The 16,618-nt window shown below is 36.5% G+C and overlaps 1 protein-coding gene across 1 annotated transcript in view; it reads left to right on the top strand.

The window, feature by feature from the left end:
- Nucleotides 1-1,044: 1,044 nt before the first annotated feature.
- Acsl (Acyl-CoA synthetase long-chain) overlaps nt 1,045-16,618 on the top strand; it is a 29,177-nt gene continuing 13,603 nt past the window's right edge. The window contains exons 1-2 of the mRNA XM_077440150.1: nt 1,045-1,464; nt 11,760-11,793. Coding sequence (XP_077296276.1) covers nt 11,771-11,793 — 23 coding nt within the window. The 5' untranslated portion in view covers nt 1,045-1,464; nt 11,760-11,770. The remainder of the gene's footprint in view (nt 1,465-11,759; nt 11,794-16,618) is intronic.

Raw genomic sequence — 16,618 nt, 5'->3', positions numbered from 1 at the left:
TTCCACGACATTGGGTCTCCCCGTACCGATTTTGAGAAAAGCCTAATAACGGTTATTGTTTAGCCTAAATGCACTTAGAGTCCAGATATAATCCTGGAAGTAAGTGCAAGCACGTAGTTAATCCGATAACAGATATCCGTTGGTCTAAGTGCAAGCACTTAGTTAATCCGATAACAGATAACCCTTTGTAGGCATATAGTACAACTGAAATGATCTCATCAGGTCACTGCGACACATATCCAGGAAAGTCATAAACGCATGGCACACGCTCGCCTCGTCAAAAGGTCGACACGTGTTTCTATACACGTATCTGGGAAACAAAGGAAGAACACACTGAACCCATAAAAACCACGAACTACGTCCAGGCGTATGAACCCATAAAACCACGCTCGCAGCATAACTAGGGCAGCGCGAGTACCAAGAACAAAAGATGTGCACACGACACACTTCAACCCAAAACGTTTATAAAGCAACGCAGCAACCTCCACCGGCAGAGTGAGCCTCTAGAGTTCAACTAGATCACATCTCCGAAGAAACCTCTTCGTACATACAATAACCATTGTACCAATTGAACAAAAATAAACGATCCTCTTTCAAACTACACAACACGTGTTTCGTTAGACCGTGATACGGTCAACATACCTTCCCTGTCTTACACCTTGAACGGTCACATAGTCTCTGGGATTCTATTCGCTTAATCCGCAGCGTACGTAACATATGCATGCTATTTTTGTCTGCATTTGATCACCGGTATGATCAATGAACTACTACAGCCCGATTACTCTCTGCAGCCCCCCCTATGAATTCTCACGAGCCGCCACTGATAACACTAGATATTTAATAAATGCGGTGAAGCGACTTTGGCCTTTCATTTGGATCCTCAATCCACCCCTACGCAACAGTATTCATATGTAAATTGAATTTTGGTAATATAGTGATATAAATAAATTGAGCGAAGTGTTCGAAGAAGAGGGGAGCAGGAGTAATAGGCGAGTCGTACTCGGGGTAGCAATGGCCGTAGTGGCGGGTGTGATGTTCTGTTTTAGTGTCACGAGGAATGTTCAATGTGTGCGTATCGACCGGGAGTGACGTCACATCACGCCACTACGCGGTGATTGGTCGGCTGGGGTCGCGCCCGCCGTCGCCTTTCCCCTCGCCTCTCGCCTCCCGCCCTTCGCCCTTCTCTCTCCTCTCATAACCTCACCGGCTGTCGTCGGGGGCGGTCGCGTTGCTGCTCATTTCGCGTCAATACGATCGCGAAACTCGACAGGCGTCAGGACTCGCCAGGAGCCGACTGACACTGCGAGCGCCCCTCCAGCCCCCCCCCCCCCCCCATCGATAACGACACAATCACCAGTCATCACACATCACAAATCACACACCACACACCAAACACCGCACTCCAATAGCGGCTAGAATCGTTCGAGGAAACCGTTGATCTACTTTCAAATTTCGAATCACCAGGTAAAACATCTTTCTACTTTTTTTTCAAACTTTTATCATGTCTTCGATGAATTTAATGCGTGCATTTGTTTTATTCGGCGTCCCTAGTACATACATAGGTTGTCGCACGCTTTTCTTATAAAAAACTTTCGTACGAGGTTTTCTTTCAGAAAATAGGATGCCATATGTGTAGGTATTTTCTCAACGGAGCAATTATGTTGGGTGCTAAATTTTAATTCCGAAGGCTACTTATGTACTTTAGTAATATTAGTATACGTTATATATGTATGTATGTATATTCGAGACGAATTTACATTTGCAGTAGTACTTCGACATTTTTTTGCACACATTTTCGATTTAAATAAATGAATACTAATTCAAAAAATATACATAATATTCTTATCGTGGAGATCAAACGAGATTTGAAATATCGCAATAAAATTTGAATTTAAAAAATTCATCTGTTTATAAATCAAACGTTTGCGTGTTTTTTTTTTAAACAAATGAATAATATTTTTAAATAAAAACACGTTTTTTTAATAAATAATATTTTCATACATTATTATAACGAGTTGAAGTTGTGTTTGTATTCAGGATTATAAATAAAACTTTATTTCAAGATGGAATGTATGGCGATGCTACCTTTAACTGACCTATTTATCGATTTGCGAAATTGCACCACAAATTCTAAATGCGCAATCCTTTCAAAGGTAAACATTGCGTATGTTTTTTTCGGTTCTATGACGACTCCCCACATGATAATTTCCCACACGAGTATTGCTCACATTAGGATCCTACATGAAGAAAAACAATAACATATGTAAGAAACTGAATAAAAGCTTTTAATAAGAGATTTCAAAAATATTTAAATTACAATGATCGAAAGTTCATAATAAAAAAATAAAACCAAGAAAAGCCTTGCAAATGAAACATGTAATAGAAGGCTTGTAAAAAATACAGGAGATTGGAACCGGGTGAATATTTAGTAATTTACGGCTGAGCGAGCGTGTGGGGATAGAATAAGGGTGTGATGCGCGAATTAGCTATAAACATCGCTAAATAATGAGCAGAGTATAATGCAATTTATTTATTTATTTACATACTAGCCACAGTGACATTAAAGAATACTCTAACGCAGAGCCACACAACCTTTTCTTATTCGCGGAACACGTTGTGTACGACGTACTTTATCGGCAGTCGCTAGCTAGTCCCTACATACATAGGTGATAAATAGAGGTCGGAATCTGAAGGGGCCGGAAACGTGCCGCCTATTGTTCCATTGTAAAAAAGGTTCGGCAAACCTTTAACAATGCATTTAAAATCTTTGAACAATAAACAGCCCCTTCAGATTCCGGGCTCTAGTGATAAAACGTTAACCGGCATCGGTTTTCCCCCTCACATGCGATCTCGCTCGCACGCGTTAGATAAAATTAATGCGTACGGTACTAAAAGGGCCGCGGCCACCAGTTTGCGATGCTCTGCTCTAACGCGTCACTGTGACCAGACATATAAGCGTAATACAAATACTATATATATAAGAAAATTAGCGATACATCTATGTTATAGATATTTCTTTTAATTATATTCAAATAGTGGTGACGTAGTGGGTAAGATTTTTTTTTTTCAATTTGATGGAGGAACCGCTTCAACAATGAAATCAGATAAATTGGCAAACTCTGATAGGAAACGATCGATTTGGAGTCGATCGCAGTCAGATCACGGGATCGAACCTGCGGCCACTCGGTGCTTAGAGCCATGCTGCTGGCTAAATAATAAATAATGTAGATACATACATATATACGAATTGACAGTAAGGACTGCGCATGCTGAAACAGTCAGCGACAATAGCCTCGGGTAAGATTCATGTATCAATTTCTTTCCAAAAACCACTCGTTCAAACATCAACGGGCACAACACTAGTATTAAATCAAAATAAAACCAACAGAAAATACTAAAATGTGGGGAATAATCGGTTCACCATTCTTACACGTTGCTTATATTATTGTTCTGGACATAAGGAAGTATTATACATATGTATTTAAAAAATAATAATGCGACGTTTCTATGTAACGACCACCTTCAAACTTTCACCATGGCGGCACAAAAAAAAGGGGAAATTATATATTTTCTTTATGGCTAATGGACGTATCGATCAAGCCGGCCACGGTTTTATTGTCGGCAATATAAATACATACGCAAAATGCAGACGTTCATTGCCTTCCGATTATTTTTATAACCGGGTCATCGAAATGATGGTATCGATCCCGAGAGTCGGGCTTTGGGTGCGATGGTGAGTCGACTTGCGTTGGTTAGTTCAGTTAGTTAAGGTCAGGAAGCGACGCGGAGTTAGTTAACCCCCTCAGGTTTAAGGGTTAGCGTGTCGTTGTCGGTGACCTTAATCAACATTTTAACCCGTTCGGTGTCGCAGCGACTGGCGGATTCTGCGACGTCACCATCGCTTGACCCCGATCGTCATTGTGACCATCATCGGAATATCCTCTGTGATGTCTTTCAAATGAGGCGATTGCAATATACATATTGTGGGTTACTCATCTGCTGACGTCATTGGGCCACGTGCGTAATTTTTTTATTCGATGTAAATGTAACCACTTACGTGGTCTTTCCTTCGCATTGTAAGTTTTGTGTCGGTCGAGCTTGGTTGGAAAATAAGCAGTACGTATTACATATTTCTTCGAATTGTTTTTTCGCTGGACATTTTCTTTACATTGAAAAAGTTATACGAAGTTTTTCCATGTATAAAAATCCTTGAATGTACCATTAGAACGTTTTGCAAGACGTTTAAGTTGGTGAAGAAAAAATCCGGATGTGATTTTGTACTGTTTTGAAACTACATACACATTTAGTGTGTGAAATACTTATATGGTCATTTTTTTATGGTACTGTTTTCATTTCAATCTGTAGTTGTTTGAAGTCTGCTTTTACAATAATTCCTTTTATGATGTAGTGTTTGAGTAAGTGTGAAATGAATGTTTAACCCTTTGAAGGCTGACCAACGCCGATTGGCGTTTTGCCAACAAGTCCATGAGTGTGAAATACGCCGATGGGCGTTGTATTTTGAGTATGTAAAAAATAAACAAGAATACTACCCGCTAAGCTTTTCCAGGTAGCATTGAAAAAACATTCTACATAGTTGACTACATGTTTGACACGGGTCTAAATCACGGCATCGAAAGATCGAAAAAGCAAAGATCGAAAATCGAAAGATCAAAAAGAATGTATGCATGGTAAACGGTACTATGTATATACGATATATATCAGTGGCATGCGGTGAAATTATCTCTCTTTTTGCCGTACAGCCTTGCTTAATGTGCGCGGGCAGGATACGGGAGGAAAAGCCTGTTCCTCTTGGATCCTGCTCGCGCAAATTAAGTGAGCCTGTACGACGGGGGGAGAGAGATTTTTACCGCACGCCACTGATATATTATATATATCACCCGCTTTTCATATGTATTCATGGTAAATGAACATTTTCGATTTTCGACCTTTCGATGCGGTGACAGTTACCGGTTTGACACATACCGTAATAAAGAAAAGAAAAATAGTCGGAGTCAGTTGATGTTTTACAACTCCGCTTGAAATGCTCCGACTCCACAGCCCTGGTATTATCTGATATATCAAATTGAGTATAATGTGTCATATATGGCTGCAGGTATAAATCAATGTGCATATAATCACTTTCTTAGAATTTATTGTACTGGAAAGATTTCGACGACTTTGACCTTATGATTTATATTGTAAAATAATACTATCAGCAGCATTTTGTTTTGACATGGTGAATCATTTTTAAAATGAAGAGAATGAATACTCGTTTCGGCTCTCAGGTAGAAAACCGATCAATTTGTATCCAAAACTCGTACATCCGTTTTATCTTCCTGTAGTTTTTTTTTTTATGTATAAAATGGTGTACTAAATATACTGTATAGTCTGAAGTTGTTTTTATGTAAAATTCTTTTGAATAATTTGCTGAAACCGTGTCGGGATTCAGTACTGTGACGTCGCATTGGCGTATTCCGCATGTAATGTATTCTCGAATTTCGCAAGCTTCTGAAAATAATCTTATAATTTTAGTTATCATTCGCAGACGTCTGCCTGTTTTTCGCTTGTAATTATCATTATCGCACTTTTGTAAGTCTAAAAATTCCTTTCGGCAGACAAAACATTGATATCTCTCCGTTATAATTATAAAGCAACCTTCGCGCGTATTATCCGTGACGTCTTTGCTTTTTCATTATTTATTTAGCAGTATTTCCTCATTTTTCACAAAATGTGAATTTTCATAATATTGCAAGCTCGGGTTCAAATGTTGAAAAAATATCTTTAGAATTTAGTATTATTCAAACATAAACAGTCACTATTTTTTTTTCCATTTGCAAATATACCCGTCAATAGACCTCTTTCTTTATTTTTAAAGTTTTGTGTATATGGCAAGTGCGTGGGTTGCGCCTACATACATATGAATTTGAAGATTAGCTTAGGCAGTGCTTCATTTTTCATCTACTGTTTGAATCACTGTGAATTCAATTCATGCTCAATCGGATTCGGAATATGATTCTGAAAAGTGAATCATCAAAAAATTTCGCACATATAACTGTTCAAAAAGAAAAAGTTTTTCCGCAGCTAAACGAAACGTTTACGTTTGCAAGCAATGAACTTTCATTTGCCGGACGAGTGCATCGTTGCAACTACATACATGCAAGTGCATATACATTCATGTATATGTAGTGGCAGATCAACTCTATTGGGGGGATTAATTAACACTGCATAAAGTCAATTGAAGTACACATGTATATGTATATTTTATTATATATATATATATACATTTTTACCATAGGTACCGTGACAAGTTGCCCCCAAGGTGACACCTATGGTCATATTTTTGTACACATGTAAGTCCCAAACAATAGCGTCATCTATGGACAAAGTGGTACAATCAACAAACAAAATTTTTTATGTATGTACCTAGATACCGGTCTCCGTCACGGGCCCGAATGTGAAACGCCCGAAAACGCAAAGATCGAAAATTGAAAGATCTTAAGTCGAAAGATCAAAAAAAGGGTGCATGGTAAACGGTACATACTTACTCAATTTGCGCGAGCAGGATACAACAGGAACAAGAGGAACAGGCTTTTCCTCCCGTATTAATGTGCGCGCGCAGAATACGGGAGGAAAAGCCTGTTCCTCTTGTTCCTGTTGTATCCTGCTCGCGCAAATTAAGTGAGTATGTACCGTTTACCATGCACTCTTTTTTTATCTTTCGACTTAAGATCTTTCGATATTTGCGTTTTCGGGCGTTTCACATTCGGGCCCGTGAGGTAGACCCCCCAGATACATATCTGAGATGAATTTGCGAGAAGCACATTCTACTCACTTACAATGTACGTAGGTAAGCATATTTTATTTTGATAGATATCAATAAATAGTCTAGTGGTTAGCATATAATGCTTTGACCAGAGTGGTCACGGGTTCAAATCCCACTGGTTTCTGCTGGCCAGACCTTGGATTTGTGACTCCAGGTCGATCGTTTTCTATCAGAGTTTGCCAATTTATCTGATTTTCATTGAAACGGTTCCAAACAAATTGGCAACCTCTCTATATAAATGTCTCTGTGGATGTTAATTCATATGTATTTAATTAATTGTTTAAAATGCTGCAAATTTGACCATAGACGTCTCTGTGGATAATAATTGATATGTATTTATGTACTTTGTATAATGATAATAATATTTGTGTCAAATGTACAATGTTTCTGACCAGGAATGCGCATTGGCGTTACCTGTTAGACCTTCCTGGTATAAATTAAAGATAAAATCAAATTAAATTAAATTAACAAATTCGATATGTGATGAATTTTCGGTAAACTGAAGGGGAGGGTGTTGATTTTTTTTGGATTCGTCACAACAATTAAGCTAGATAAATCGGAAAATTCTAACAGGAGACGGTCCATCTGGTTTTTAATAACTACCCAGATCTTACCAGCAGTGCGACTCGGTGGTTGCATTAATGCTAAACACCAAGAGGTTCCCGAGTTCAAGCCCTGGGTTGACCTCAATTGAAAATAATTTATTCCGAGTATTTCTATAGTGATGCTGGTCAGACTTGGGTACTAGCGATCGTTTCCTATCAGAGTTTGCCAACTTATCTGATTTCATTGTTGAAATTGGCAAAACCCACCTACTATGTCACCACTATTTGACTATGGTTTCAAAATTTATATACATATGTACAAGTTTAATACCATAGGCAGGGCCGTTGATAGGGGGGAAGCTGGGGTTAAAGTTTCAGGGCCCGGACTACTTGAGGGGCCCCACGTTAGGACGTTCGACTGATCGATATTGATATTTAATATTATTTTACATACAAATACATATATTTATTTAATGCTAAATGTTTATTATTTTTCAATCCGCGCATTCTTTGCGTCGTACCTGCTATATAATACTTTCTTATTCGATTATTTCAAAAAATTGCATTTAACATATACATAGGTATTTTCTCACAGTTTTTGCATATTAAAAAAATATCTAAGATTTTTTTTTTATGGAATTATTTTCCCAGGGCCCAGGATTCCTCTCGGCGGCCCAGACCATAGGTGTCGCTAAGGGGCATATAAATTCTTCGTAAAATAATCAAAAATGATTATTCAATTCCGGTCGAGATTTAAACCTTATCTACTGGTAAACAACGATTTAATCGGTGGGCTACTTCATATTGCAAAAAATGTTATAAAATAATTTATTGCTCTATGTACATATGTATGTATTTTTAATATATTTTAAGTTGACAAAAACTGATAAATGGAAAACAGTCGAATTGAATTGACCCTGAAAATGAAACGACTTTTCAAACTAATTCCGTATTAAAAAAGTAAATGAGCTGATATGTTTTTATTACACTTACCAAAAAAAGTTCCACCCACTTCTGATCGGCAATGTGTTACGATAAGCACTCATTGCTGCAGATAAGTCCTTGATCGGTTTTATGAGAGCGATTAATTTTTTGCTCAAATATGTATGTATGTTCACTCATACATATTATATTAAAATGTGCAATTCGCTTTATTTTATTTTATTTGTATTTTTTTTTTTTTTTGATCGATTCGGTATTAACTTTTGAAGAGCGACGACGCCGTTTGTGGATTCGAGTCACACTTTTGGATCGCGATTTCCTCAGTTCTATGTACTACATACTATCGGGTTCATCAAACTTTCATCGACGTTGAGAACTCTGCAACGGTCACGGTCGTCGCTTCTTATTTTGCCTCGCTGGCTGGCAGCGAATGGGTTGAGGTAGGTGAAGACGGTGGTCGTTCGATTCGGTCGATTACAATTTCCGAACTTTCCGCACATACAATTATATTCGGGATTTTGAACCGTCTCGGATCTTGAATTTTCAGTCTGGTGTGACCGATCACGAAAGTGGATTTTGTACAATCATTAAAATGTCACCGTATGATCGATTTTTATTTGTGGTTTTATTTATTTATTGGTCGCCGTGGTGATAGGTTATCGTCGATTGTGGCGAAATATAGATTATCGATTGATAAGTTTGATCCTTTCGTATTATATGCAGTTTACTCGGCGTTTGTTGATCGAGTGCTTATTATAGATTACTAGATATTACTGGTTTGATTGATTTATTTTGCTGATCGTTTCTTATATGCACATAGAAAATCCGGTGGAGAGGTCGTGGGTTCATATCCCGGATGAAATTTCTCAATGATTACCAGTACGTCTATCGTTGCTGGCAAAATGTGGATGATTATTAAATCCAGATCGAACATGTTCTGCTTACTTACATAATTGTTGTGAAGGGTCCAATATAATCGGCATCCTTTTAGAATTTGTTGATTGTTAACATACATATGCTTGCGGTTTGTAATCATTAATATATGTATACCTTACATTTGTGTTTGGGTGTGTATATATGTACACGGTTAGTCATAGTGTCGATTTAGGGTGGCAGTATGGCATAAATGTACAAAAATATATGTGAAAGTCTCCATTTATATGTTGGTTTCGCTAAATAAAATCTTTTTAATGAAAGATTTTTGCATATGAAAAAAAATATGCTAGCATGCCTGATCTATGCCAGGCCAAAATTCACCCCCTGGAGTGTTTTTGGTGATATATTTTTCCTTGATCCTATATTTGAATAAATGTAGGAGAAACTTGTCGAAATGTTAAAATCGTACGACTTAACAATACATAGGATACGCCCATTCACAGCTGGAGTCACCTAGGCATGTCGTACCGTACGAGTATTTATGTCTGCACATTGAGAGTTTTCATCGACAAATGTACCGATGGATCGAATATTTTTTAGTAAAAATCATGTTCATTATTATTGAAGGTAAGTCAGTGTAATGAGGATGCGTGAAAAGTATGCTAATTGGTAGCTTAAAAATAAATGATATGGTTCGTGCCAAACCTTTTTGATGATAAGGTATTGAAATAGCGAATTCTTTCTAAAATTATCAGACAGTGGGAGTTGCTATTTAAATAAAGTAAAAATTAAAGAAGAACTCCAAAACTTAAAGGCCATCATTATATGCCCAAGTCAGTACTGATTCATTTGTTGGCGATTTTTTCATTTAATTGATATTTAAAAGTTAGATGAAATTTAGTGTAGATTTCAATGGATGTTTTGCTTAAAAGATCGAGGTTTATGAATGAAGTGTCAACATCCAAGGGCATGTCCAAAATAAACGTCTGTCTCTTCCTATGATAACGACTGGCCGTGCGAATGAAGGGAAATCTTACATAAAACAACTGATATAAAAACTATAGGTTTTTTTTTTAGTTGAATATAAATACATATATATATATATATATATATATATATATATATATATATATATATATATATATATATATATATATATATATATATATATATATATATATATTGGTTTCGTTTAGGTTTACCATCTGTCGATAGAGCCGCTACGCAGATTTCAATACGTGCATATGTAAATCCGGCTAATTGATCACAATAATAATATACATATAAGAAACACTGGGCACATAAAGTGCATCGTCATTGAATGGTTAGCTGTAATACTATGTATGTCAGCATGCAATCATAGCGTTCGACCTTTAAAATCTATTACATATCCATATTAATTATTCTTTTAAACTTTGTTCACAATCATAATGCTATTTTTATTTATATATGTACATATAAAATTGTGCTAACGTTTGCGTTTTTTATATGCATATATATGTACATATAAAGAACGCAACCATCGAGTAGTATGGCTCGGTGGTTGCGTTTATGTTTATCACCGAGAGGTTACCGGGTTCGATCCCGTGCTAATGTGTAATACTGCTGGTCAGACTTGGATATTTGTGACTCCAAGTCGATCGTTTCTTATCAAAGTTTGCCAATTTATCTGATTTCATTGTTGAAACGATTCCTCCATCAAATTGGAAAAAATCACCCTACTCGCTATGTCACAAATATCTTAATTTGATTTATGTACAATATGCATAGAAGTAGAATGCATAAAATGGTCATTGCTAACAAAAGTATCGTCTAAAAGCGAGCCATCGAAGAGAGAGACGGAAAGTCAGAAGAGAGAAAAAAACTGAGAACAATTGAGCAAACAAAAGCAAACAGCTGACAAACTCTGCCGCGCAGAGTTTTTGTATCAACATTTTTGGAGGCTGAGAGCGATTCTATGCATTCTACTTCTATGACAATATGTAATGTATGTACAAGTCTAAATCCATAGATGTCTCTATGGATTAATTAATTGTTAATTGTATAATTATTTAATTAATTGTTAATTTTGTTTTCTTCGGCCTCTTGAAATGCAGTGATTTATGTAATAAAAATTCTGCAATGTATGTACATATGTACGTAATTAATTGTCTAGGAAGCAGTCTAGGCGCATTGGGGTCTACGTGTTAGGCCTTCCTGGTATATATCTATGTAAAATAAAATACAATATAAATCTGCTTGGAATATGCATCATCATTAAGATGAAAGTCATGTGGAAAGTTGTCGCAGTAAGATTGCAGCGATGGAAGTTAACGAGGAGAACCGGCTCGCATTGCTCTCATACCACTTCCTCTCAACTTTTGATTCGATTTCTTGATCCTTTAGCATGTTCTTTTAGTTTAGGTCGATTAGTTACATTTGGACTGAGGATCAGTTTTGGTTTGATCGGATGAAATTTCGTCCCGTTGTCTCGTGCTTAATGAGTCTGTTTATAATTTGTAATGTATTGTGATGCGTTATTTATACCGTTTTAAAATTTATTTGTTTCTTAATGAGTACTTTTCTTGTTGCAGATCGCGTGACCATGTTCGTGGATGAGAATGAAAGGTTGGATATATCTTTATTTATTCATTTATACGCAACGTCTTCAAGGCGTCCATTTTAATGGCCTATCATTTTTTTTTATTTCATTCAATTTAATAAGCATATATTAATAATTTGTATTTGGATGATAATTGGTGTGTTTCGCGTGCATGCGAACAACCCACACATATCGCATCGCTGAAAATAGCTAGTCTAGTTTCTACTTTTAAATTTAATATATCACTGAAAATGATATCGTACGCTCGAACAATTCTTAAGTGCTAGGCAAATACATATTATGTACATATCTGAACAGTTTAATATATGTACATATGTAGGTGTCTCGTATCACAGATTGAAATTTGACCTTATCGTGGGCCTTATCGCCAGATTTTTTTTACCGTACAATTAGCAAAGATTCGAGGAAAATGTTTGGTCACTTAGCACTGTTGTTGCCACCTTCTTTAAACCTGGAATTTATGGTGAGAATGTGTTTTATGGCGACTTGAATTTTGTTCTGAAACTAGCGAAAATACTCGGCTTCGCTTGGGATACAATCATTGAAGTTAGGTTACAAATTGTTGTTATTGTTTAGTATAAATATTAAATTTCGCTGGCGCTCATACTCTTGGCGCGTTTACAGATATCCGATTGAGACTGATCTATCGTTTCGTTGTATGCGATTGTTTTTAACCCTTTGAATGCTGACCAACACGTGGTCGGCGTTTTGCTGACAAGTCCATAGGCGTTGTAAATTTTGCATGTAGAAAGTAAACAAGAATACTACCTGTTAAACCGTTAAAGGTAGCATTGAAAAAAAAATGCATTGAACATGGGTCGTGTAATCCGTGTTAATGTTTATAAAGACTGGTTTACACCGGAATTTCTGAATTTAAATATAAACATAGCAGAATTTCCTGATGGAAATCTCTAACTGCTGAGTATTTTAGATTGTGGCTTGGCATTTAGATTGTGAGCATTACATTTTAACGACAATGAAGAAGATGGAACTAGTTTTGGAAAAATACATTCATTAATAGACTTCTTTTGTTTATTTTATATTGTTGCAAGATATATTAGCGAGTCTAAGCACACCTTTACAAAACTCGAAATCCTCGGCGGTGGTTATCTAGGGTAGTGTATCTCGGCGGTAGTATCTGGGGTTTGTTTGGATCAGCTACAATTTTATACCTGCTATCTATTGGATTTCTAAATAATTCTAGTTGGAAATGTTGGCGAAATTTTCAGCGCGGTGGGCTTTCAACAGAAAAGACGTCAGACGTTAAACCATAAAATTATTGGTTAAAGCATTGCGTTTCAAAAAACGCGTGGAAAAAGTATGAATTTCGAAGTGATTAAAAAATATAGACAAAGTAAAAAGCACACAGATAACAAAATGATAAGATGACTACTCATTTTTCTTTTTATTCAAGAACATAATTCTTATGAAAAATTGAGCAATCGTGCTACTATGTTAGTCGTTAATCCGCAAATAAAAAAAACCATTCTCAAAATGCTCAAAATATAACGCCTATCGGCGTTTGTCAGACCCATGAACTTGTTGTCAAATGCCGATCGGCGTTGGTAAGCATTCAAAGGGCTAAGGAAATCATTCAATTGCGTCTAAAAGAACGTTTTTTTGTTGTTGAGATATTCAAGAGTGAAGAAACATTTACCAGCGATGAATGATGACAGGACAAAAATACGATATAGGTATGCATTTAATGTTTTTCTTCGTTTTATATCGAAATTATGTACGACGTGTATTTTTGTTTCATATTAAAGATGATATTTGAAGGTTACCGAATCACATATTTTATTTTATTGTTGGACTTGGCATTATTCGCTAGAAACCCCACCCGGACGAAATATTATATTATATCATCGTCTTGAAACATGCTTTTATTTTTTTGGCAAATTGCGCCTAATGAAAAATTCTTAAATATCACTGTTGGGTCTTTCACGCCCATCATCTTCCATTACGTTCTTAACCACCCAAGCGTTCGGTTTTCCACTTACTGGTTCGATGGTTTTTGGATGCAATACTAGCTCTGGAGACGCATCGTTGTTTTACGACCAACCGGTGATTATCTATCGTTTCTTTGGACTAATTCGTTCTCTTGAGCGATTATGGCAGTTTTTTTTTTCTTTTTGTATCTTTGTGCGTGTGCCTCTCTAGGTAAGGTATACCTGTTGGACTTTTGTACGAAGCGTTTCTGTGACGTCAAAAGCTGACCTTCATCTCTCGACGTCATCATTATTTAATATGTTTTGAAATAAATGAGATTATAATTTTTTTATTCTAATAAATAGTACAAATTGACAATTGTCTCAACTCGAACATCCCATGTGTTTCGTAACTTATGGTTCGTTGGACATACATATGTACATATGCATGCTTCTGGTTCCGGAAATGTACGATTTTTAGTATATGTACATATATTTAAAAAATATATAATATTTAATTTGTTTTTAAAGGAAATTGTTTTACTTGCAGCGCATTTTAAATGCATGTATGTTTTTTGATCGATTATTTTTTATCGAATTGCGGTTGATGTGCCACTTTGACTTAATGCGTGTAATGATTGCGGGGTCATTGTATAAAAGGCAATCGATTTATTTACATGCGTTAGTCCAATTAGAAATTTTCAAGAATTGCAAAAAGTATTTTTAGATACGATAACGTATTTTTAAATACGACGCTTGCTAACTAGAAGATTCTGTAAAAGAATCACTAACAACCATACTTATAAACTTGTGAAGAGTCTCGGTGATAACAAGATGTCTATAGTCTATAACTCTATACCTAGAATGTATTAGAAATAGCTTTATGAGAATTGTATGTATGTAAATATGTAGCTTTTACTATTATGCCTCATACACAACTGACAAGAATAATAATGGGTAAAATAGATAATTATCAGTCGATCGATAGCTATTAAAATATACTTGATATGTACTGTGAACATATAATATATGAAACAAAAAAAATACGATCATAAATATAAGTCGCCAACAAGGAGGACAAAATGCATCGTATTTTTTTTTGGGTAGCTTTCCAACTTGTATAAAAACAATCGAAAGTTCAAAATCGGCTTATGACGTTGGTTTGCATTTCTTGAATTCACTTTCTTAATTTGGCTGGTGATTATTGGCGTAGGACAAGTTGGCGTGTTTGCTTGTTTTTCGTGAGTATACGTATGCGAGGTCAGATATTTTAAATAGACAGAAGGAGGTGTGGCTCGAAAGCTGGATCACCGATATAGACCCATGTACATATGTATATAAGTCTGCAGTTGAATCTGAAGCACTTCACAGACTCCCCCTATTATTGCACTTTGGGAGAGAACACACACTTGCATTATGTACATATATTGTAGCGTGTGGATTGTACAGCAAAGTTACGTTGCACAGCTCGTAGTGGTCTTGTATAAACTGTCGTATTTTTTTTTTATCAACGATGGTTATGCCCCGATAAGTTTTCACGGCTGGACTGGAGCGATTGTCGAATTTGCACGAGGTCGTAATTGTATTGTATCGTCGCCGAACTTAATCGTACCGATCGATCTGCCGAGTAAATACTTGGTTGGGTTTGTTCAATTTTTTAGTGCAGATACACTTAACTACATAGTTGAGGTGAGCGCGTTCGCGTGCACTGTTTTAGCCTTGGATGAAAATTACTATGGCGACTGTTCAGGTTCTGGTTTTTTCTGTTGGAATTAATTTATATAGTATGGGAGCGTACTTGTGTAGTATTGCGTAAGTAGACTTTGAAATAGGATACATCTCCGAGTATAATTGCGCGATGCTGCCTGAAATATCTTTGCAGTGTTTGATCGAAAAATGTATGTATGTATATGTACTGATTTTTAGCATCTTGACGGTTCAATGTGAGGAAAATGGTCAGTGTGTGTCAAGGCAAAGGTCTAAGAAGTACAGGACGTTGGAGCTTGGCCTGAGGTCAAGCTGAGACGAATCTCGGCTGATCCTGTCTACTTGTCTATAACCAGCGACGTGGACTTGTGGCTAGCATATTATGCTTTCGAGCAGAGTAGACATGGGTTTGGTTTGTGATTCTTGGTCGATGGTTTCTTATCAGAGTTTGCCAATATTTCTGATTTTTATTGAAACGGTTCCTATAAAAATTGACATTTCCTTCCTATCTCTCTTGCTAATCTCAAGCTATTTAGACTCTTGGGGTTCGCCAGTTTGATTATAAAATGCTGTGAAATTTCTCCATAGATGTCACTATGGATGTTTGTATGAATTCGCATTGTATAAGCATGTTTATGTATATTGATTGTATTGGTTGATTGCATTGTATCTGTATAAGTGAACTCGTCGCTTTTGAGCAATCTGTAAAGGCGACCGTTCATGTTCTATGAAATAAAATAAAATATTTATTGTAGAGATAATAAAGAGACGTGCGAAGTTAAGATGCAGTATATTTATTTTTAAATAAAAAATGTCACTTTCCAAAGTCTAAAGCACTAAAAGAAGTCGGAACTTCGTATTCTCGGCGAAGAGATGAATGCGTTGTGTAATAAGTATGACAAGAGTAGTTACTATAGTGGACAGGGTGAAGAGATTGAAATGGCAATGGTTGGGTCACGCAGCTGGAAGAATGGATGTGGGTAAAAGAAGTTCTGGAAAGGCACCCGAAGGAATGTAAAAGGGTTAAATGAAGACCGCAAGGAAGATGGGCCGGATGAAAAGAAACATGTGGGGTGAGGTAGATGAGAGTTGCGCAAAACGGAGACGAATGGAAGGAGAGGCCTTCATCCAGCAGTGGATGGTGAATATCTAAAGATGACGATCAGAGTTGATGCTGAAGCTCTAACATTTGAAA

Source organism: Arctopsyche grandis, chromosome 10 (genome assembly GCF_051622035.1).
Source record: "Arctopsyche grandis isolate Sample6627 chromosome 10, ASM5162203v2, whole genome shotgun sequence".
Taxonomy (NCBI): Eukaryota; Metazoa; Arthropoda; class Insecta; order Trichoptera; family Hydropsychidae; genus Arctopsyche; species Arctopsyche grandis.
Note: the sequence above shows the minus strand (reverse complement) of the source record. Positions and strands in the feature narration are given on the sequence as shown.